This window comes from Prinia subflava, chromosome 6 (assembly GCF_021018805.1).
Source record: "Prinia subflava isolate CZ2003 ecotype Zambia chromosome 6, Cam_Psub_1.2, whole genome shotgun sequence".
Classification (NCBI taxonomy): domain Eukaryota; kingdom Metazoa; phylum Chordata; class Aves; order Passeriformes; family Cisticolidae; genus Prinia; species Prinia subflava.
In genome coordinates this window covers 17,297,203-17,321,304 of record NC_086252.1, presented here as the reverse complement: position 1 = coordinate 17,321,304, position 24,102 = coordinate 17,297,203, and the positions used below count along the sequence as shown (strand labels likewise).

At 49.3% G+C, this 24,102-nt stretch overlaps 2 protein-coding genes across 11 annotated transcripts in view; both read left to right on the top strand.

Annotated features, from left to right (window-relative positions):
- Positions 1–364: 364 nt before the first annotated feature.
- The window catches only part of HOXD3 (homeobox D3), a 30,097-nt gene continuing 6,359 nt past the window's right edge, over positions 365–24,102 (top strand). For 2 of the 10 annotated variants that reach the window (XM_063400457.1, XM_063400451.1), the window contains exons 1-2: positions 6,938–7,394; positions 8,605–8,631. The gene's annotated coding sequence lies outside the window, so the exon portion shown is untranslated. Of the gene's footprint in view, positions 504–6,937; positions 7,395–8,490; positions 8,632–17,797; positions 18,545–21,287; positions 21,679–21,770; positions 23,601–24,102 lie in introns of those variants that run through there. The other 8 variants (XM_063400461.1, XM_063400453.1, XM_063400460.1 and 5 more) reach the window with 6 other exon arrangements.
- On the top strand, positions 10,912–14,885 carry HOXD4 (homeobox D4). Its single transcript, XM_063400471.1, has 2 exons — positions 10,912–13,178; positions 13,583–14,885. The coding sequence occupies exons 1-2, from the start codon at positions 12,770–12,772 to the stop codon at positions 13,885–13,887; spliced, it is 714 nt and encodes a 237-aa protein (XP_063256541.1). The 5' UTR covers positions 10,912–12,769; the 3' UTR covers positions 13,888–14,885.

Genomic DNA, 24,102 nt, shown 5'->3' with positions numbered 1-24,102 from the left:
TGCAGTAAATTCCTTTTTGTTTGAAGAAAATTTACAACTTGGTAATAGACCTTTTTATGACCTATTTGGGCTCGTCATTGGCTGAGGCTGGTCATGTGCAGGCAGCGAGCGCTTTCATGGCCTTTTCCTGATTTCCCTGGCGAATTTCCCCCTGCATTCTGCCTTCAGAGAGCCTCAGCCCCTCTTTTTCTAACCTTTGTCTAGGCTGAGGTGTATGGCAGTCGCCCTCATGTTTGTGCCCCGCTCCCCTAAACCCGCGGCCGGTCCCGTCGCCTCTGCACTGACACTTCCCGGGCCCCGCACCGCCTCCTCTCCCGCGCCCACGGAGGGATGCGCGGAGACCCGCGCCCGCCTCCGCGCCGCCTGCAGCCCCTCGCTTTTCTCCCACCGCTCGATGCCCCCGCTGCCGCTATGTCCTCCGGCACACGGATTGCTACGCGGGTGGAAAATGGATTACAGCGACCCTCCCGGGCTTCTCCGCAGGCGGGCAATGCCGCGAACTGGTAAGCACTCAGTTCCCCTCGGGCTGCTCGCCGGCACGCCGCGATAAGCGGCACGGCACCGGCTTCCCTGTCCTCCTGTCCCTCTTCGTCACCTGTCCCTAGAAAACCCTTCTCCCTTTTAGTGTTGCTATTGCTATTTTTACCACTACGGTTGCTGTTGTTGTTGCTGTTGTAATTATCGGTGCTGTTATTATTAACAGTGGTTGTGGGCTTGCCGCAGAGTCAGAGCGGCTGTTGCGCGCGGTCTCTCACGGAAGATGCGCCGCGGGCCACGGTGTCTCGGTGCTCCGCGGTGAGGGGCGGAAGGCTGGGGCGCAGTGCACGCAGGCAGTGCCTCGCCTGCCGGTGGGGTTTTTTCCAATATCAGGCCCTCTGCTTTTGGGATGTTTTTTTCCCCTGTCAGCCTGAAGGGTGCTGTGGTGATGGTCTAGTTTGTTTTCCCCACGGCGGAAGGACGGTCGAGTAACTTTAAAGCTTAACAGGTGTTTCGCAGGAGAATCGGGGTCAGCATTGCCGCGGGGGCGGAGGGCGCGGGGCGGCTCCGCCGAGCCGGTCGAGCCGGGGGCTGCGCCGGGGCCAGCCCCGGGAGCCCTCGCCTGCCCCGCCGGGACGTTTTGGCGCATGCTTGTCCCGCTGCAGCGCGGAGCCGGGGCTGCGGCTCCGAGCTGCTCGGTGGGCAGCACACGGGCCGCGCTCGGCAGCCGGGCAGTGCGCCGAGGCATGGCCAGGAGCGCACGGCCGCAGCAGGGGAACTTCCCCACGTGGAAATCGTCGGGGGCTGAACGGGGGACAAGCTCTCGAAAATAAACCAAACAACACATCCTTGGGTTTATTTTGAAACATGTCGAAGAGAGAATAGTTAAGTAAACTATTCCTGCGTTACCTCTATATGTATATACATCCATATTCACATTCCCTATATACATATATATCGTATCTACACATCTACTTCCCTCTGTAGAACACATATTCTTTGGAAGTGCGTTGTTGCGAACGTATGTATGCTTTACTTATCCTATCTTCATTTTCACTCTGTTAGTGCACGGCAGAAAATCCTCCGTTTGGTATTTAGCGTTCACATCGCTGGTCGGTGGTTGCAGTGCACCGTGCTGCTGCACTGCAGGAATTTACCGACTCCATTTACCCCGAAAGCAGCCGCTTAATTAACGGTAAAGAAAAACGCCTGACTAAACAATGCACAGTGAGGGTGGAAAGGTGCAAGTCATGCCCCGAGTACGTATTTCGAACCCACAGAAGAAATTGTTCTTTAATCCAGCCCCGAGCACCCCCCCCAGCCCGTTAAACCCGAGCCCCACTAGAGTAAGCGATAAGATCCCCGTTCCCCACGTTTTGCCTCTTTGCACTAGCCGGCCGCCCTGCGCTCCTGCAGGACTTGGGGATTATTTGGGACGAATCGTTTTCTACATAGCAACAGTCTTCAAGAGTAACGTGGAAAATATGCTCTGTATTAGGTTTCCCTCTCAGAATACCTCCTAGGTGACAGTAATTATAGCTACTTGACTGTAAATCTCTTCAAAAACTTCGGAAAATCTCGTCCTTGAGCTGGTTTGAAATTATTTGTAGCCTGGGGAAAAAGAAGAAAACAAAAGCAGGATGTTCTAACGAATTCTAATGTGCATATGTGTGTCTGCAAGTCCATCTGCTGACACCTACGGATACACATATACATTTATGATTCCACTGGTTTATGTGGGAGTTCGGTTTTTTCGAAATGATTTCCTTCGTGGCTTGCTTTTGCGCTTATTCTTTTTCTTATCAGATGTATATATGTATTTGTCTTTCACTTATTAACTTTCAAGTACACAGAGGTCTGTTTATGTTCTTAAACATACCTATGGAATTGTAAGTATTCATAGCAAATAAATACGTGTTTATATGTACGGCACAGATATATATTCATATGTACATGTTTTCATATATATGGCACGTATGATGACTGTATTTTTATGTCTATTTATACACCTGTAAAACGTGGTATGAGTATGGATGTGTTGGTGTGCTGAAATTTTTGGAGTACAAGATTCACAGTCAAATTTCTCGCACTTGCTTTGTTTCCCAATGTGTTCGACAGAATTTATGAGTCATTCTTTTTTTTTTTTTTTTTTTTTTTTTTTTTTTTTTTTTTTTTTGGTGTGTGTTGAAAGGAAACAGTCGATTCCCAGTGCACCCTTTACTGACGCACGGGCAATATAAAAACACCATCACAAAGCAGCTGGCAGGAAGCGGCAGCCTTCCCTCCCTGGCAGTGCCGGGGTTCCGCTGGCACCGGCTGCCATTTGGGAAGTCAGGTTGGCTCCCGCTTAGCTGCTGCAGGTTGCCTGGAAGAGAAGTGCAGCCTCTGTTCCTCTGTTCCCCGAGTCTGGCAGGGCTTTGGTGCAAGGGAGGGGGTGGGGGTGATGTGAGCTGCGGACCCGGAAAACCCGATAGGACTAGGCAAAGAGATACACGTTGATTTTGCCTCCTTAAGGACTGAAAATCCCGACGATTCATTTTCTCTTTTCCCCCAAAAAATGTAATTCCTAAGGGGTGTTTTATGAGTGCTCGGGACAGAAAAAAAAAATAGAACAAAGACGGTATTTCACCCCTCGGTTGGCAGGCAGCTGTTAAAGGTATTTACTGCTCTACTGCAGTGCGGCACTCAATGCTGCTGGAGCGGGAGAGGAAAAAACAGGAAGCGAAAGGAAAAGATGAGGCACAATAAACATTGCAGCAGGTCGCGGAGGCCGGGCGGGGCGCCGAGGAAGGGTCTCTGCTAGAGACAAGAGGCAATAAAAGTGCATTCAGCGGCAGCAGGCTCTGCCCAAACTCAGCCCTCGCCTTCCCTCACCCGCGGGGGAGGGGGCGGCCAGAAGGGGAGGCGGCCCGCAGTGCCTGCCCAGTGCCCCACGCCGGGAGCTGCCCGAGCCGGAGCGTGTGAGAGCGCAGGGCCGCGGGGGTCGCCTCAGCCGGGCCGTCGCAGCCTGGCTCCGCCGCGTCTGTCCGCGTGTGGGCGCACGCCCCGACGGACCGGGACGCGGCCACCTGCCCGCGGCTCCCGCCCTCAGGGCCGCCGAGCCGGGCCGCGCAGCCACCGCCGGGGGCGCGGCAGGCCCCGGCCGCAGCCACCAGCCCGTGTGTCTCCGCGGCCTCTTCCAGGAGAAGGCGCTGTAGGACAAGCCTGGCCGCTCTCCCCTCCGAGGGGCGAGGGCCCACCGCCCCTCCGCCAGCCTCGGGACCCGCACCCTGCCGCCCGCCTGCCCACGGCAGAGGCCCACCGGCGGGCGGGGGACAGGGGCGGGGCTCCACCGACCTCCTCGGGCGTCTCCAGCCGCGACCCGATTGTCCCCCTCCCTCCAACGCCGCCATCTCCCGTCTCAGGCGGGTCCGCAGACCTTGGCGCGCCCCGGTGCGCGCCCTCGCGTTCTCCCTGCCTGACCCGCAGTGCTCGGGGCTCCCCTCCTGTGCCCCGCTGCCCTCCCGGTCACCAGCCCGCGCTTTGATGTCGGGCACCCGCCTCTTCCCTCCCTGTTCCTTTGATGTGGGTGCCAGAGCACCCTCCTTCCCGCCAGCTCCCTTCCCGCGGGCAGAGCCCCCGGCCCCCGCACAGCCTCCCTTGCCTCCTGCAAGCCGGGGCCCGGCAGAGTTCCCTGCCTCCGCCTCACCTGTTGCCTGCAGGCTTCACCTTCCCCAGCCGTGCCCGGACACGACCCTGGCGGCACCCACCCCCACGGGCCGTGCCTTCCCCGGCGAGACTCTCCCACGGCCCCCGGCCTCCCCTCCCTGCCCCGCACTCCTCGCCCTCTTCCCCCGCGGACCTGAGGTGTCGCCGCCGCTGCCCCGTTTGATGTTGGGGCGCGGCTCGACGCCGCCCTGCCCGCTCCAGCCTCTGCTGCCACCGGATCTGCCTGCGGGCCTGGGGTGCTGCAGGCGGGGGCCTTTGCATGCCCACATCCTGCTCTGCGAGGGCATGGGCGACGAGGTGACTGCTGAAAAGTCGGGGCTGTGATAAAAGCAGAGGGGCAAAATGCGTTGGACGTTATCAAGGTGCTTAGTAGGTCTTCAAAGTCAGGAATGGAGCCTGTAATTTTCCGGCAGTGTGGTCCTCGGGGTAGGATGCCGGTCATCGTGTCTCTCAAGTTGCATTGAAAGTGATGGCATACACATGTGATTCAATTCCCCCAACCTCTTTATCACAATTACCAGAGGGAAACCAATTGTTACTGTATTTCATTACAGCTCTTATCTGTCTCCAGACCATCAGGCCCAAATATGAAAACTTGCATAAAAGCCTAGAGAATGAACTGGCTTCAAAGTCAACTTTCTCATCTGCATTTTAGAATAGGAAATGTGAAAATCGTTCTAATTCCCACTTCAAAAATCTCATGGCTAGAATTACTTGGTTACTGAAACATTTGTCTTGTCCTTAAATGAGAGGGAGCTGTATCTCAGCCATCAGCTCCTGACTATCTCACAGCCTCACCTTTCACAGCCCCAATGTCCTGGACTCGTGTGCCTGAGGCACATGCCCAGCCCGGGCCACCCTGTTTGCCAGGGACTGGCACCTCTGCAGCCTGACTGCCACACTACCTGCCTCACCATGGCTCCTCTCCTCCTGCACACACCAGGGCAGTCTCTCATCTCCAAATTATGGCCGTCTCTCATCTCCAAACTGTGGCAGTCTCTCATCTCCAAACTGTGACCTTCTCCTGCCCACGAGGCAGGCCAAGAGAGCTGAAGTGATCATATCACTTAGGGTGGGGTGTGATGCCCCCTGCACTGGCACAGGGCCTGGAGCTCACCCATGGGCTCCGCTGCCCTTTGCCACACCCAGCACTCAGTGCCAGGCCTGGGGCAAACACACTGGATTCTGCATCATAGCTCTTGTCCAAAACTATTTTCTCCACATTTTATTGCACTTTCTCATTGCACCCTACCCCTCATGTCCCAGCACACAGCCTTTTCTTGTCCCTTTCCAGGCATGGCCCCTTTGGCTCCCTGCAGCTGCCTGCTGCTGAAGCTCTTCTTCCAGAGGTCAGTGAGGGTGATGAGTCTGGGGAGGAGGGTGGCTGGAGGCCACCACAAAGCCTGATCCAGGGCCCACTGTGGCCAGGCCCAGGTGCCTGAGCAAGGCTCAGGAAGCTCCAAGGAGCTTGTCCCTCTGCCTGCCCAGGACTGGGAGCACAGGCCATATACCAGCTGAAAGAGATCCTGAAGTCAGCCCCATGCAAGGCAGCCCACTCCTCTCTCTGGGATGGCTGGCTGGAGCCCCTGAGCCTGATAAAGCTTCTCAGACCATGCACTGTGTCTGAAACACCACCTTATGCACTGTCCCTGCCAGCTGTCCTGGGCAGGGAAGGGGGAATAACCACAGCTTAGGCCACTAAAAAAGCACAAAGGTAATGCCGTGTGAGTAAGGCCTTGCGAAGAGCATGAAAAATAGTGGCATGCAAAGCCACTCTGGATCGTGAAGAAGGAGCAGGGCAGGACCTCGGGATGCCTCTTGTTGTCTGAGGGAGAATGAATTGCTCAGCTGTGACTGGAGCCATCCAAGGAATATAGTGAGAGCTGAGCTGGCCCTTTTGGGTGACTTCATACTTGTGTAGCTAGATTCGTTAGGAAATGGCCGAGTAAGAGCAGACTCTGGTGTTAAACAGGCACCACCCAGTTGGTGCCATCACCCAGCAAGGAGTTGCATTTGGCTCGTTTTTCGGAGCAGAGCCCCCGGGCGGAGGCGCACTCTCATCCGCGGGTGAGTGGCCGTGTCCCCTCTGCAGGCAGCCCGTCCCTGGCGGGGCTGAAACAGCTCCCCGCCCTCTGACGAAGGTACGAACCTTTCCTGGGATGCACCAGGAGCTGCTGGCCGCTCCGACGTCCCTATCTTAGCCATGATAGATTGGGAGCTGATGCCCGGGTTTCTTCATGCTGTGTGACTGCCAGGGACATTTGACTTCCTGTGCTCGGGCTCCTTGAAATTCTCATTTGCTAACTCACACCCTGTTCCCTTCACACCAGGGCTCTTTTATTGCTTTATAACCATCCTTAAACTTCCAGTTCTCAAAGATCTCATTGTGGCGGGCTTCACACTTTCTCCCTTTCCGAAGCCCTGTGCCCTCACTGTTAGCAGCAGTTTGGTCACTTACAAAGATCCCTCGTGTGCCCAGAGAACCTGCAGCCCCTGGCACAGCTCTCCCAAGTTTTGAGATGAATGACTCAAAACCATTTTGCAGGGTAGCCTTACCAAAATGCCATAAACACACAGGGAAGGAGAAAAGATTCCATCTCTCAGTTGTTTTGGTTTTTTTTTGTTTGATTGTTTGTTTGTTTGTTGTTTTTTTTTGGGTTTTTTTGGTTTGTTTTTTTTTTTTTTTTTTTTTGTTTTGGTGAGACTTTTTTTTTCTTTCCTCCTAAAGATGGGCTTCCTTGTACCCTAAGAGCTATAAAGAAAGGTTTGAAGAAAGGTTTCGAGAGTGCTAAGTCCTCTTTGCAAGCTTTTCTTAAAATACGCTCCTCAAAAAGGCCGGCATAACGTTATGTAGCTGAACTTCCACCCATCCCCGCTATTTCGACCCGGTCCCCTTTTATAGGACAGATTCAGAGAACCTTTATTTAGCGAATAAAAGTTTAAAGCTGAAGGTTATTTATGGCTCCACAGAGATAAGTCCTGAGTGGCTATTTAGAAGCACGTGATTCCAATAAACTTTGTTTTATGGCTTGAGAGTTGACAAGCCAAAATATAATTCCCACCATAAATTAGTTTAAGAGCATACAAGTGCAGATGCTTTCGTTCCTGGAAGCAGTAATCGGGAAAGTGTTAGCAGGGAACCGTCGGCGGAATGCGACCGTGCAGGCACCTCTGCTCCCGGGTCCCGCAGGCCGCGGGGGGAGCGCACAGTAAGTCCGCTGTCACCTCCCCTCCGCCGCCGCACCAGGCTCCGGGCCCGGCACCGCCGGGGAGCGCGGCAGCCGCGCCGGGAGCGGCTCCGCCGGGACCGGGCAGGTACAGCTCAGGTGGCTGCGGCTGCGCCGCCGTGAGCCCGCTGCTCTCTGCCTCAGATTTCTGAATTTAATGGGGTTTCTTAAATAGAGATAGGCTTTTGTGCTTTTTTTTTTTAATACATAATAATAAACATTTATTTTAATAAAAATTGAAGATTAAAGGAAAGGCTCGGTAAGGGAGGGCTTAGTGCCAAAATGCTGATATTAATCCACTCTCCTCGCAGGCTACGAATGTTATCCAGAGTGGGCAGAACTTAAAAACAAACAAAAAAATAGAAATTAACAAGAAAGGTCTTGGGAAGCTCTATGCGGTGAATTATTGATACCGAGGCGATTGCTCTCTGTTTAATACAATAACTCGCCAGGATATCGTAGGAAGGCAATACAAGCGATGAGAAATCCCTTACAGAAAATAACCCCCCAGTAGTATTTACTTTTAAACATACTTATAAATAATGCGTTTCAGGAGCATTAGACTAAGCGTGTGGATTTGTTTCCCTTATGTGGTCTTTGAATATATTTATTAAAATATTTGAAGGAAAATCAAGTCAAATCTATCCTTCTATAATGCAAACAAAGACGCATGTCTCGTGGTTACTGATAAGTTAATTAGTTGATCTTAAAAGAGATCTATCTTGGAGTAATCCGATATTTATTCTAATAAAATTGTAGGTCTTTCTGTGTTTAGCACGGATATAATGCTGCATGGCGTATTTTGTGGGTGATGGTTTGCCAAAGGTGATCTGAATGTGACTGGAACAAAAAAAAAGAGGAAAAAAAAGGCCTTTGTTATTCTTTTCCATTAGTGAAAGAGAGAGATCTGCTCTTCATTTCTTTGGAAATTATCGGGTATAAAATTTAGACTATGAATATTAAAAGTGAAAGATCACACCCCAGGCACAGGGAAAGAGTGTATTCATAAAAAACTGTCTGAATGCAACGTGGTCTTCGTTTGGAAGGGGCTTCCATCCCACCACTCCTCTGCTTGCAGGATTTACCACCAGCTCCTCTCTGCCTTCATCTATCAAACGTGGTTTGTAACTGTTCTCCAGAAATATCACCCATATGTGGAATACAACAGTAACAAACGTTTTTATTGCAACAGGTTCTGCAGCATGGAAGAACATCCACAGTAAGTAACCTTTTATTTCTTGTAGAGTTTGTGTTATTCGAAAGTCCTGGTTCTTCCCTTCAGGCCGAAAAACCCCAAACTATGATTCCTGAGGAATATTTCTTCCCTCCTCTCTCCCTCCACCCACCACCCCCCCGGAAAAAAAAAAAAAAAAAAAAAAAAATTAAAAAAAAAAAGGAAAAAAAAAAAAAAAAAGAAAAAAAGGCAAAACCAAGAAAGGACTGTGTCAGCATGTGAAGGTTCTTGTGGAGTCAGTCAGTTTGTGGTACCATGTCATAATGCTGGCCAGCATGAAAAGCAGAGGTGCAGTCTCCTGCGGGTTTATTACAGGGCTGTACAGGTGTCGTCCTGCTTTTAAGCACTCCAAAGCAATTAGCAACGTTTCCATTTTGACTCGGCGGGTCTGTACAGCGCCTCCCCGTGCAGAATCCGGACGGATCACGTTATATCCCAGTGCCTCATAAACTTGGCTACTCCCACTCTTTTCTCCAGACGGGATCCCAAGCAGAGCTGTGCCTGCTTTCTGGTGCTCCCTGGTTTGGCACAGACCGGCGGCTGGGTGAATGGGGCGGCAGGAGCTGGGGGCTCTCAGCGCTGGGGCAGCCCAGCTGCAGCCCGGTTCTGCGGGCAGTGGAGTTGATCTGCTGCTGCGAGGTGTCTCGGGGCAAGGGAGACTCTCATGTGGATTTAAATGCTGTGAAGGCACGGAATGGAGCGGGTGTCAGAGCTTAGGAGGGCAATCTTTTGCTGTAGGGGTTTTCGCATCCCGGATGGTCCTGCCTGAGCTGCGCCAGGGGGGAGCGAGGGGAGGGCAGAAGATCAGTGTGCATCAGGAAATGCTGCTGAACCTTGCTGGCTCCAGTGAGGAGCTAAGTGCATTGGTCCTGGTCCTCCAGGCTGAGACCGGCTTGTCTCTCAAAGAGGGAAAGAAAGCCTGCGATATTTGGAGATTCATTAGCTTGTACACTGCCCTTCCCGGCTCTGACCCGGAGCATGTAAAGGAGAGGAGTGTTTGCCTGTGTGTTTGTTTGCGTTTCTCCCGCTTCCTTTCCCTATTTCCTGATAAATAATCTACTTCACTGTATGTGCCAAGCTTCTCCTGGTCTTTTTTGTCTTCCGTTGCAATATTGGTTTTCGTGTCCTATAAATACGAACTAAAGAATCGCCTCCAGCGTTGCAATTTTAATTGTATTCCATAGGTAACTTTCCTCCCCCCATAGCTCAGTCCTGTGCTCCGTAGAGATCCTTGGCATTTTATTACAGGGTCGGCCCTAAATGCATGGATTACTTGTTTTCTGCCAACGTACATTTAGCATTCTGGTTATGAACCAGAATACAAAAAGCCTGATAGATCAAAAGTATTTTGTATGGGCAGTTGAACAGGAGGTGAATATATAACGCTTTTGTTCATCAATAACTCTTTGGCTTTGACCTGTCTGAGCAAGTCGTGCAATAAGGTGAAACGCAGGTCACAGCGTCTAACAAATATGAAAATGTGTAGTATTAAGCAGAACGGGGAGCTGCTGCTTCCCCAGCTCCAGCGCTGCTCCCTGGGCAGCCCTGGGCGGGCTTGTCCGCTCCCGGGGGCTGCCCCGAACCACGGCTCGCTTTGGGGGGGCGGAGGGGTGTCGCCCTGCCAGCTCAGCCGGGTGGTGAATAACCCCGCGAGGGCAGAGGGGTGTCCCCCTCCCCTCAGAGAAAGGATGAGAAAGCGGGGAGAGATGCTGAAAATAGCTGGGTGGCGATTTGAAGAATCCGGGGGGAGATTAAGGACATAAAGTCGTTTTGAGTTGCACTTGCTGTGAAGAAGGCACCACCGCAGTGGTAAGAAAGCAGGCGTTTAAAAATAGCATCGCCCAGCTCAGGCAGCTGGGATTTGGAGCCGGCCAAACAACCCGGTACACATCGCTCGGATAGGCGCAACACCCCCAAATCTGCCCTCCGCAGTGGTTGGATGTATCACACCCGCACCATTATTTGTCCTTATGGTGCCTGTTTTAAATAGTGGAAGGAGAAGAGGTTGACCGCAGGACAGCAGTGAGGAGCTGGGTCAGACACAATTCATGAACTTTTGTACTCCTGTGTGCCGCTGTCGACAAAGTAAAAATAATGAAACTTTGTGATATGTTTGTAAATGATTTCGGCTGACCTCTCGCCCTGCCCTTCACCATAAACGCTACAGCAGGGAAAACCTGGGAGGGTGCAAGGCTGAGGCTCGCAGGCAGATCGCGGGGATAATAGCTAGACCAGCATAATAGGATGAAGGTAAATTTGGAAACCCTCTTTTTTCCCGAGAGCAACTAACTCCAGCTTTTAATCTCATCTTTTTCACCAACCGCTGTTTCTGTTGTCGGCTGTTTTACTTCTGTTTCGATTTTTTTAGAAATTCTTGTTTATTTTGGGGGGTGGATTTCTAATTATGGAGAATCTCTTCAGATTCGTATTAGCCTAAATATTTAAAGACTCCTTACTAAATTACTTTAACCATTATTATTCTAAATAGCGCAATTTGACCGACCACGTCCATTTTCCATAGCGAGGACGTAAAAGGCAGAGAATTTAAAGAAAGCGGCAGGTCTTTCTGAGAATTTGGTAGGCGAAATTCGTCGCTACGAATTGGTGGAGGGTCTTATCGCTCTATTGCAGCAATAATAACTAACGTGAATCTTTTCTGAAATCCCACCTTCCTGCAAATCTGTATTCCAGAACTGAGTCCCAGCAGAATAGTTTACATTCCTCAGAAGACAGTAAGAGACTAAGAGAATTGCAAAGACCTGCTATATTGTAGATGAAAACAGAATGTTATTACGTTGTCTATATATACCCTGTAGAACCGAATTTGTGTGATATTCATATAGTCACAGATTCGATTCTAGGGGAATATATGGTCGATGCAAAAACTTCACCTTTCTGCAAATGGTTAGAAGTTAAAATACTGGCGGAATCAAGAGGCATGTGCGTGCTGAACACTCAGAAATTATAAAAGTTTGGTGCCTCGCTTCTATTCGCTAGGTTTTAGGACGTTTCTTAAAACTTCAGTTCTCGTTCAGTCCTAACTCTCACTGACAATCTGTGAATTTAAACAGTTAAACTCACCAGAAGTTACAAATTTTCTGGGGAAAAAAAAAAAGATATTATCTACCAATCAGTGAATGAGTCTTTTATAAGATACTCATAAATTAGCTAGATATGCCAGACGTTAGCAAAATTTCCCTGTCAAGGGTCCAGATCGCATCAAAATATTTACGACAGCAGCAAAAGCAGCATTCGCCTCACTGGAATGTATTTACTTGTGCTCCAGGAATCATATTGATGAATGAAGACCGAATTTATCTCATTAAACCCGTGATATTTTTAACCTAATTAAATGACGTCTCTAGTTCAATTGATTGAACTTTAGTGGTTAAAAGTGAACTCTTTCTTGCCATCTGTATGATTTTACATGCATGCATGTATAGATTTAGAAATACACGTTGGCGTTTGCATCTGTGCACGCACACGTATGCACACGTATATATTGAGGCTTGAAAGTGAATGAGAAGTTACTGATTGCCTAATTTTATTCAGCAGAACTAAATTCTGGTAACTTTTGGATGACCTCTGCTAGACAAAGACAGGACAGATCTATTGTACGTCATATTACCCTCTTCTTTGATGGCTTTTCTTTTCCTCGCCTGCTTATCAGTTTCTTCCCTTTTAACCCCGCTTCAGCTCATCGCTCTGTATATTCCTTTCGATCCTTTTTCTTATTTTATTTAAAGCGAGGTAGCAAGCCCCGGTGGCGATCCTGGCTAGCAGATCAGGCGGCAGGGCAGCATCCCCCGGGGCTGGGGAAGGCGGCTCAGACAAAAGGCTGTGGGCAGGGCAGCGGCCGCCGCCCCGGGGTACCCCGACACCTCCGGTACCTGGTTTGCGGGTGCGGCCCGCCGGAGAGGGGGGTCACTCGCTTAGAGGGATGTTATTGAGTGGAATCGCTGGAAATGCGGGGAAATGCGGCGGTGGGCGCCCGGCTCCCCATTGGCCGGGCCGGTCACATGCCCGCCTAACTTTATTCAGTTGACAGCAAGTAGGAGGGCTCTATGGCAGGGGAAAAAAAGACAACACGAGAAAAATTAGTATTTTCTACCTTCAGAAATTAATGGCCATGAGTTCGTATATGGTGAACTCTAAGTATGTGGATCCCAAATTTCCTCCTTGCGAGGAATATTTGCAGAATAGCTACTTAGGCGAGCAGGAGGCCGAGTACTACAGTGCCTCGCAGGGCTCTGATTTCCAGCACCAGGGACTCTACCCACGGTCAAACTACAGCGAGCAGCCCTATAGCTGTAGCAATGCCCAGGGCTCTGCCGGGCAGCCGCGGGGTCACGGACAGGAGCAATCCGGCCCGGCGAGCCACTTCCCCGGCCCGGCAGAGCATTGTCCACCGCCTCCAATGCCCAACCCGCGAGCCTGCAGCCAGCAGCCGGCCCTCAAACCCCCAAACGGCTCCGCAGTTAAGCAGCCAGCAGTAGTTTATCCCTGGATGAAGAAAGTCCATGTTAACTCGGGTAAGGATCCTCTTCTTACTTTGCTCTTCTACCCTGCTTCCGATCGTCCTCAGCGGCGCTCTCCCGAGTCCCCGCCAGGCTCGTGGGCGAGCTTTTTAAGCCGAGGTGGCCAATTACACTCGCCATAAATTTTTATTGCTGAGGAAATAGGCCTTTGGCCGTGCGGGGCTTTGGCGTGCAGGAGAAAACTCCGTTTTAGGAGCCTTCTAGAGGCTCCCAGCCTACCTAGCTGCGTGTGCCCGTGGTGCCTGCCTCAAACGAGGGGGAAAGCAGCCCGGCCATTGTGAGCAACTGGGACGAATCCAGCTCGGCCACATGCTCGCAGCTCGTAAGGTTTTCTTTTGTAAAGTCGGACCGGCAAGTCAAGATTAGCTTTGTAAAAGTTCTCCGTATTTTTTTCCCAGTGAATCCCAATTACAACGGAGGGGAACCTAAACGCTCCCGCACAGCTTACACCAGACAGCAAGTCCTAGAACTGGAAAAAGAATTTCATTTTAACAGGTACCTGACCAGGCGCCGCCGTATCGAGATAGCCCACACTTTGTGTCTCTCTGAGCGCCAGATCAAGATCTGGTTTCAGAACAGAAGAATGAAGTGGAAAAAAGATCACAAACTGCCCAACACGAAGGGCAGATCTTCTTCCTCTGGTTCAAACCCCCATTTACAAACTGGTTCCAAGGACCATCAGACTGACTTGACAACTTTGTAGAAGAGGTGAAATTTTCCATTTCATCCTTCGCTTCTGACCAGTACTGTACATAAGTGACACTGCCCAAGCAGAACCTGCATGTAGCAGCTAAGGACACGAGAAACTGTCATCTTTCTTTAAGGTACTGTTGTACAAAGGAGACAAAATGACGCTACTTTGGACTTTATTTTATTTGCCTCTGCTGGCACAACTTAAAAAAGGAAAATAAAAAAAAAGGGGGGGGGAAAGAAAGAGAGAGGGAAAAACAAACAAACAAACCATCATGCAGGCAGTGGGAATTGGGAAAATATTAAATGAGACCTTCTGTCCTTAAAAAATAATAAATCATTGAAAGTGAAACTGTCCTGTGTTTCAGTTTTGAATTCTGAAGTGAAGATTGGATGTTTTATTCTGGGATTTATACTTTTAATTGTCTTTTTGTCCCATACAATTTCAGGAGGATGCATTTTGGGCAAGTTGAGGACAGGAAATTCATAGCATAGTCTTTTATTCCAACATAAAGACTAGTAATTGTGAACTTCTTTTGTGCTGCTTTACCTTTCTCGGTGTAATGAAAATTTTTGCTCATTTCCATAACGTCTCAGAAAGTGTGCATAGAAATGAAGTGAAAACGGGTTATTTTATGTTCTGGTAATGTTCGTGTATTTATTTATTTGTTACATAGAAGAATGAAGACAAAAAGAAAAATAGTCAAACCAAAAACGAGGAAGGGGAGCCGAAATACAGTATTTTTCCTTCCTAGTCTCATGAACACATATGTAATGTTTACTTGTCTTGAACGTACACAACTTTCTTGTCCCCCTCCCCCCCTTTTTTTTTCTTTTTCTTTTTTTTTTTTTTTTAATTTCCTTCTTTGTGAATAGGAAAACAGTCCCTGCTCCTTCCCGTGTGCCATCCAGAGCTAACAGGCTTGAAATCTGTTTCCAAAGTCTGCTCTGTTCAGCGCTGTGCTTTAAACCATCGATACCTCATTTAAAAATGGAAAGAGAAAAAGAAAAGGGGAGGCCACAAAAAACAACCCCACAAAAACAACAGCAACCCAGATTGAAAAAATAATGTAATTTCTGATATAAACTGAGCCATTCCAAACTGAAAGCTGAACACATTCTTTCAATCAGATTTTAAATTTCTTTTCTGCTAGAGAGAGATAGTCTATGTGAGTTGCTGCTTTGTTTTGTTTTGGGTTTGTTTTGGGGTTTTGTGGCTTTGTTTTTTTAGTTTTTAGGTTTGGGTGGGTTTTTAAAGATTGTGTGGTTTTTTATTTTGGTGGGGGGTTTTCCTTTTTTTTTTTTTTAGAACAGTGATTGTTTTTAAGCAAACCATGACACATGACTGCAATGGCTGGAAATCTCAGCAAGTTGCTTTCAGGGAAGACGAAAGGCTTGAATGGGAGCAGAGCTGGTCTAATACCCACGAATTTGTTCCTGACTGCTGGTTGCCAAAGTTTTAGTGCGCTGTAACTACGAAACCAAACCAAACCAGCTCCCTGAGCCACTCTACACCTCCGCTCGGGCGGGTTTAAAGCTCAGCCCTTATCTGCTGTACCCTCAGGGCAGCCTAGGAGAGGGCCCACATAGCCAAAATTGTAACGAGGTGATTCCTTTATTGAAAAGTGGCGAAGAGGGAAACTCGTAGCAAACACTGAAGGGAGGTGGAAAGAGCAGGGGGTGAGTTAACGTGCCCTTCTCCAGGCTGGATGCTTCCCACTGAGAACCCACGGCTCTCTGGGCTCGCTCGGGAAAACACTGGCCAAAACGGGCTTGAATTAATTCGAAAATAAAAGGCGAGCTTTTCAACAAGAGTGTATTCGGCAACGTCAACTGTGGCCAGCAGTTAATTTCTGCCCTTTTCTCATCCCTTGAAGTCCGCAAAGTGTCTTTAAGACTTGGTCTTTTGTTTTAGAGCCTGGAGAAAACTCTTTGTTCTTCCTTAGGGTTAGCCCAGTTCTCAGACTTGCACATGGCAATACTTGAATATCTCCACGTCGTGATATTAAAGATGGATATTCCCGCATTATTCGCATCATTGTTTCTATGACAAAAAGCACCGAGTTCATACATAGTAAAGACGTCTTTTTTCTGACGCCTTCACGTTGAGAAGCTGAAAAGGTATTTTACTGAAGTTCGGCTAAATTGCAGGAACAGGTTCACCCAGAGGACAAATTTTCTATTCGATTAGTTGTATTTCAGCCGGGAAGAGTGACCTCTAAACCCTTAACCTTTTGGACCCAAACTACCCTTCCCTTTCTCTAGCATGGAGAGCAGCTAGCAGCAGCGCTTGAGGAGGGAATTCCTGAGACAAGTTTTCAAGTTTTGTTACACCAGGTTCCTGCAGCAGTGCCCTTTCCTCTCCAGAGCTGCTCAAAGCCATCCTTTTGCTCTTCATATATATCTAGTAAAATAAAGAAGAAAAAAAGGTGTGGAGAAGTAAAACCCCTCTAGCTGCCCTTCTTGAAAATCCTCCGCCTGGACTCCCGCTGTTTTCTTAAAGTCTGATAAGTTGGCTGCGAGCAGGGCAAAAGTGTCATTCGAGAGAGAGCTACCAACTTTGGCATCTGTGGTACAGTTCTGGGAAATAATGGCCTTGGATAAGCAAATCCTTGCTTTGTGCTTCTAATCAACCGAGATGGCTCCCGAAGTTAAAGGACCAACTTCTGCTCCCAGATTTCCTTCCCCCGCCCACTGAAGTCAAACAGGCATGTAGCTGCGAGCAGAATTTGTCTCATTGTCTTTTGAAATGTTAATAACTCCAGGAAGAGTGTTGGCTTCAGCAGGCACAGCTCCTACAGCCCTGTTTGCAAGTCCCTTCTGAGCGAGGCTGGAGCACCATGGGTTTGCATAGGTGTAATTGGACCGTAAGATCGGAGGACATGTGAAGTGGAGGCAGAGAGAACCAAACAGAAATAATTTCCAGCTGCCAATGCTCCGAATGGTCAGGAATATCTGTAATAATAACCAGGAGCACCCAGTGGTCGTTATCTCCCGTGCAAACCGAACCTGAGATTTTTTTTTAATGGTTGTAACCCTCCTCCAGAGTTATTTTTTGTATGAAGGGAAGCTGGTTATTTTTGTTTATCGCGGGTGAACGTTGTGCATTGGAGCCTTTGTCAAATGGTCGCATTGTCCAGCACTACTCTCATCTCTGTGAAAGTGTGATGCTTTTTATAGACTTTGCTGATGTTTTGCTGCCATCGATTAAAGCGTTATTTATACTAACTGTCGCCTGTAGTTTTGATGTAAGCCCTCCACATACTTTTGAAATAATAAAAGGTGTAGCGAAATAGATTCTGGTTTGTACCTTGAACAAGCAGTCCTTACAAGGTGGGTCCCTCTCCTGTGAAAATGCTGGTCCCTCCCATCATTACAGTGTTAAAAGATGAGTGACTCTGCATAGCATCCTTCCAAATGTCCCTTTGAACAGGTTTGCTGTTTGCCTCAGCCATAATGGTGTGACTCTAGGCCAAGCTGGAGTCTGTATTTACTTTCGGGCTGCAGTTAAAAGTGCCTGTCATCCATTTGCTGCTGCTTTGCATTTAACAAGCCCTCCTAGAATGACTCCTGGATTTGTGCATGTGTGGTAAGAGGCAAGGAGCCACACCTGAAGTCACCTCTATGCCCACACAGATGTGTGTCTTTTAGGTGAGTCCTGGAAAGAATCAATTAAATAAAGAAATGGAAATTCGAAATTGCAATGCAGAGAGTAGCTTTTCCTGAGCAGTAACTCTCACTTTGACAGCAGATACAAAGGAAAGATCACATGAAAACACAACTTGGAGACTTTAAACTTTGTCATGCAGCCATGGCAAGCATATTTTTTTCTTCCCAGTGTAAGCACCTCAGACAATAACACATACAACTAGCCAGGAGAAGTCGATTGCACTATTTTTGTCATAAGTACTTGTCAGTGAGGGCTTGTCCTCTCCTGGAGCGTGGTCAAGGCACGAGTCCAAAAATACAGTGTCTGGCTCAGCCCGGGCAGGGAGCGGGGTGCCCAGCAGAAAGCGTGTGCCCTTACTGCCCGAGTGCGCTGGGGGGACGCTGGGGTTGCCTTTCTAAGCACACGCTGGCTAAGTTTAAATATTGAGGCATATCTTGTGATGATACTTTCTCTCGCTGCTGTTTAATGGCTCCTCCTGTTACTCCCGATACATCAATAGAGTTCTGTATATTATATCACCACTAGTCGTTAAGGTAAGAATGAAGAGGAAAGGCAGAGTCAATAGCAAGCCCCACTCACTGTACAGTACAGTAAATAGGGACCTCTCGGTGCACAGCCACACGCTTCCAACGGCCATGTTTGTTAGCCCTTTCCCCTGATCCTTTCTTCCTTTTCTTTTTTTTTCTTTTTTTTTTTTTTTTCCTCCTTCCCCCCAAGCCTAGAGACCAAAATAATCTTGCTAGGAACAGTCATAACAGGCAGAATTTCAAAGTGCAAGGAAGATGATAAGAATAGATTTCTACAAGTCCTGACCACGTGATTTGCGAAATAATTAATTCAGCACGTCCCTTAAGAAACACGGAGTCGTCATTAATCTGCCAAGCAAAGGACTCTATCAGACTTGAAAACTGAAGAGATCCCAAGAATATAATATACAAAGGGTGCCGTCCCTCTCCCTGCACACCTAGCTCTTTGGTAGCTGCTGAAAAAGAGACGCCCGGTACGTAAACATTTTTTACTTTTATTCCTCCTTATTTAAGCCTTAATGAACTCAGCTGTCAAACACTTGACAAATAGGGCACGCCGCTTCCTGATTTCCAGCGCGGCAGCGGCCGGGAACCGGACCGGGCGCAAGCGATGACCTTTGCTTCCCAGGGAGCGGGGGAAGAGGACGAGCGCGGAGCGCCGCGGAGCAGGAGCCTGCTGGCCAGAGCGCCTCCGCAGCGGCGGCCCCGGCCCCGGCTGCCTGCGCGGGGCTGCGCGGAGCGGCGCGCAGGGAACAATGCGGCTGGCAGGGCAGCCGCTGCCCGGTCCCCCGGCGGGGAAAGGCCCTCAGCTCCTTCGCCAGCGGGGTCGTAAATTTTGCCGTGCGTCTTTGACAGCGGGGCCGGAGCCAGCGCCGGGCGTGCCTTTCCCCGCACAAAGGCCGGCTCCGGCCGCGCTGCCCCGCCGCGCTGCCCGCTCCGGCCCGGCCGCCCCAGCCCCGGAGCCCGGCGCGGGGCTGCGGGGCAGTCCGGCCGCATCCAGCCCCCAGAGCGGGCACGCCGCCTTGCAAGCCCCCGATCCATGGCCCGGACCGGGGAAAATGGCATTTTTGGTTTTATGCAAAACCACTCTCTATAAACTCCACAGAACACGGACGAGTCTGAGATTTCTCTGTGAAATCCCAGTCAGCTGGAAATACCTTCTGCAAACAGGATATTCTTTATTATCCCTTGCTGGAGTAATTTCTAAAACCCCTAGATTGTAGCTTTTTATTGCTTCCGTTTCGGTGGCAGGACAGAGACAAAGTTTCCTATGTTATGAATTATACATTCAAACAATAACACATTAATTCAATTATTCAAAAATGACAAATGTTTATGTGCTGTGGTAGTGACTAAGGAACAGATTTGCTACTTCACGAGAACTCCTACATTTTTATCAATGAAGTTTTATATTATCCTATTGGGCCGGGAAAGAAACCAAACTCCACCAAGACACGCAGTAAAATGGACCTGAACATAAATCGCAACCCTTTCATAAGAGCGTTTATTCTCGCATATAGCCCGGGCTATTTTATCAGTTTGACAATTGCCGGAGTTGTTGTTATAAATCATCATAAGTAATTCCTGAAAGGGTGCGAGGCTGCTGGGGGGCGGGCGGAGACTGTAAATCTTTCTGTTTTATTGCTCTATGAACATATGCTCCGATTGAAGAAGTCTTAGATCCTTTACTGGAGACAAATTCGCGCAAAGCTGGAGTCCCACCAGCCAAAGGATTAACATTTCCTTAATACTTTTTCAGTCCCCTTTACGATAGCTTAATTCTGGCCGTGGTGGCGAAGGTGCTCCTTTCTTTCAGTCGTCCTCCATTTTCACGTTAAATTTGCCTCTTTTTTTCCTTTTTCTTTCTTTCTTTTTTCCCCCCGTGTTTTTCTTTTTCTTTTTCTTTTTCTTTTTTTTTAAAGCACTAGTCTCTGAAAAGACCCCAAAGGGCTGTGAGGCTTTCTCCGGGGGGTTCCGAACTGCCCTCCAAAAAGGCATTTTCTTCTGAATCCTCTTCGTGTTCTTTGCTCGTGTCCAGCTTTCGCCCTCGCACTTTTGTGTAGGAAGCTAAAGACCTCTCCGTCATCCAAAATGTCTAAACAGCGGCCAGAATTATGTTGGGCTTTGTGTGCATGTACACAAGTATGCAGAACACGCTGTGCGTGTAGGGGTTGCTGTATGTACACACAGACACGCGAGCGCGGGGGGCTCGGCAAAACTACCCAGACACCAAAATATATGGCTGACTGAAAAGGATATAAAGAACCATTACCTCTTACTTGAGGCGAGATTTAAGTGCATCATTTCGAAGAAATATAGGATTATAAATCCGAAGCCATACACAATAATTTACATTGAACTTATGTTTCCATCACTGGACTCCAATCTTTTTATAACTGGTTTGCAAAGTCAGGAAAAGCAATGTAATTTAGATAAATGTTACAATGCACTTACGGTTAGTATTGTAAGGTAATACGTTACTGTCACATCCCCATGCTTTGGATGGTAATGAAATCATAGCAGATGTTAGATTAGGTGTGGTGTATTTATAGCTACAGATATGTTACAAAAAATCAAACTGAGAAGCTAATATATGTATATATATGTATTTCTTTTGCCTAACTGGTATTGTTGGGGAGCTTTTTGGGCACACATGACAGATATACACAGAGTTTACTCCATGTCTCTTCATACACACAGAACAGGGAGGCAGGCTCAGGGCAGACACAGACACGCACAAATGTCATGAGGGTTTTTTCCCCCAACGCTTATTTAGCCTCCAGACAGGGGTAGTCCCCGCTGCCCCGCATCTTCCCGGTCCGGAGAAGGAGAAAGTGAAAAGTCGCGCAAGGCAGTGGGCCCCAGCGCCTGTCCGCCAGAGCAGCGTTGCTGCGGAGCTGCCCCCGGCACAGGCTCCCCACCGCAGCCCGTTCCAAATACCTCCTCAGTCTCCGCTGGGAATTTCTGCCCGCTGGGATCATCCCGCGGAATTCACCCTTTTCCCCCGCTCCGCCAGCCCCGCGGGGCGCGTAAGTGCGGGGGCCGGGGCGCGGAGCGGCGCGGGCCGGGCAGCGCGGGGGGCGCGGGGGGCGCGGGGGGCGCGCAGGGCGCGGGGCCCGGCGCGGCAGCCCCGCTGCGCGGGGGCGCGGGGAGCGCGCCAGCCTCGGCCCTGGCGCGCTGCTCTGCGATCACGTGGGCCAATATGCCTGTATTTTAAGGCAGTGCCTATATTTCTGATTATAAAGGGATTTCTCCTGCTCGCCCCCAAAATTCATCAATGGCCGCACGATTTAAAACCAAAACAAAACAAGAGCCGGCCAATTGCTGTCGTTGGTTCCAGGAGGCTGATGGCTAAAGGGTTGTGTGTTGATTTTTTTTTTAAAGCCCAACAAATTCCGATTTCCACTCGCTCTCTTTTATTGGTAGTTGAGCCTGAGCCTGTTTTCGTTCTATCGGGAATTCTGGTGTATGGAAATATTTGTAAAACCGCAAGATCAGGTTTAGGAGAGTATTGTCTGCAGACAAAGGGTGAAGGATATATTCTAAGAACTGCAAGCGCAGATCCTGAAAAGTGAGGAACCCAGGTTTATGATAAATTGATACACAGGTAAGCAACTGCATGACAAAATGGGACGTTTAACCGCAGGGGCTGTATTATCTCCTTTACTCAGAAACGGTCTGGATTTTGTTTGCAATCTCTGTTCATAGTGGCTGCAAATGTATGGAGTGGTCTCTACCTACTTGAACGTTGTGAGCTGTATCTTCTTTTTATTATGTTCTTTAAATAAAAAAAGTGAACTCATTTCCAAAATCTAGGGGAATACGTTTAACCCTATCCTTTCCCCAGTTTTCGGTGCTTTCAGGAAGGGAATTACAAATAAGCAAACAACCGAGGGAGAGAACTTTGCTCAGTGCTCCCATTGCCAAAGTGAGATTGAGCATCACGTTAATGCGTTGCCGTGGTTAGCCGGGCAGGGGGTAGCCGTGTTGATTTGGAAAGGGCGATTTAAAATAGGCTCATCGGTAATGTAGCCCCTACATAGGATCTCTCAGATGTTCGTGCCAAGTGTTTTCCCGAACCTTTTTCCCCGGCAGTGCATTCGTGCTCCTCAGTGGCTGTTGTTTTCCTTCCGCAGTTGTTTTAGTACTGCTGTTACCGGTACGCTCATGCCTTCGAGTTACACATGGTGTTTGAAGCACGGCTTGATATTTATCTACCGAGAAGTTTCTTGCCCTGCATTTGTGTGGTTTGATCAATAAGGCAGTGGGAAGATGCCTGGGGGCACCGGTGCCTCTCTGGGCGGACTGGGGGTCTGGAAGAGACCACACAGCCTCCCCGCAAACACTTACAGCTCAGCTCCGCTCGGGCTGCTGCAGCTAGCCCGACTCTCCCAGGAGCGCCTGTTTCTACTGACTGCTGGCTTGCCTGGAGCCCGGCTGAGCTCTCGGTTATGTCTCTTGTAAAGCCCCTGCGTAAAGCCCAGCGTTGTGCTGTCGAGCAAGAGCGTGGGTAAGGTTGGAACGATCCTGCCCTCCCCGAGTCACCCGGGCGAGTCCTCGGCGGGGGTCGGAGTGCCCTGAAGGAAATAGAGTGGGAGGCCAGGGGAGAAGGAGAAAGTTAGGGTGTTTGTTTATTTATTTATTATTTTCTGTTGCGTGTTGCTCTGCTCGATCAGAAGTTAAAAGCACTGAACATTTTTCTTAGCTGTATGCCTCCAAGCTGCTGGCCTGCCAAGTTAGTCAGCTGAATCCAATTACTGCAAGCAGCATTTCATTTGGCTCGATGGAAGCACTCACTTATAACTTCACCTAAAATTTCAATAATACCTATATTGGTCCCACGCCTGAATAATTCTAAAGATTTCCCTGGGTTCAGCTCTGGCAACCTCTTCTCCGAGCGCTGGGAGACGAGCACAACCCCAGCGTGCCCAGACTCCTCTCTCCGCAGTACAAACTTTGGGGGTTATTCCTGTGGCCGTGGAAGTCTTGGTATTTGGCCAAGCTTTGGCTAAATAAAGCATGTCTAGAGCTAGAAGGCTATCGTTTGTGAGGCTGAGAAGCTGCTTCGGAAAGGGATGAGAAGTCGATAATTAATTAGGCACAAAATGAAAACTTACCGTGTTAATCAACAGCGGCTAACAATGACTCGGTTTGCAATATTATGATCTCTCCGCTCAGGGGCTAAGGTGCAACCCACTTTAGGTTGCCTTCATACACCGTGTAAAGTGCTATTTCTAATGAATTCTCTTTTAAAAAATAAAGCACTTAAAGTTGACATACGCCCACGTGAATACATTATATAAGACGTTACCGGGACAGGCCTGGGCCAGGAACCTGGGCGAGCATCATGTGTAATCATGAAGCTCCACTTCCCTAACTCCAGTTTGCCAGCATAAATTAAGGTGATTTGGAAGGGGAATGTAGCATCCTACCGAGTTTGGTTAGGGAGAGAGAAGACTTGGTGGAAAGTTGTAAGGTCTGTTGTGTTGTGAGCTATCGGAGGCGCTTCCGTTGGTTGTTCATTAAGTGGTGAGTTATTGCTATACGAGCCAAAGGTCATTTCAAAGGCTTATGGTGGCTAGATATAGTCTTTATAATGACCTGGGCTTCTTTGTGGGGGTTTTCTGGTACTCTTAAGTTCTTAAAGTCCTGAATCGACACATTGCACAGACAAAGGCAAAATAGTCATTTCGAGACGCAAATGTTTGCAGCGCATTTTCGATGCTGGAACCTCTTTGCTTATCTTTCTCTCTGTCTTACTCGGTATCTGGGGGGGAGAAATGGAGAGAGACCCGCGCTAGGTTCGTTTCCGCGGAGGCCCTGGCGGGCCGTGGGTGCGGGCGGCGGGAGAGGTGCTGTTGACCCCGGGCTGGCGCGGGCGCTCGGGAGGGCAGGCGGGTTCCGCGGCCGGTGCGCGGGGCCCGTCGGAGCGGCTGCCGCAGGCCGCCCTGCCCGGCTCCGACCCGCAAGAGGAGTATTTTGCACGTTTGTTCGCTCCCCGCCTCTCTCAAAGCGCTATTAATAAATGGAG

Excerpts from the sequence above, each read along its gene's own strand:
- HOXD4 (XM_063400471.1), top strand. The coding sequence starts at position 12,770 with ATGGCCATGAGTTCGTATATGGTGAACTCTAAGTATGTGGATCCCAAA. Across the intron at positions 13,179-13,582 it reads GAAAGTCCATGTTAACTCGG|TGAATCCCAATTACAACGGA; the intron begins GTAAGGATCCTC and ends TTTTTTTCCCAG.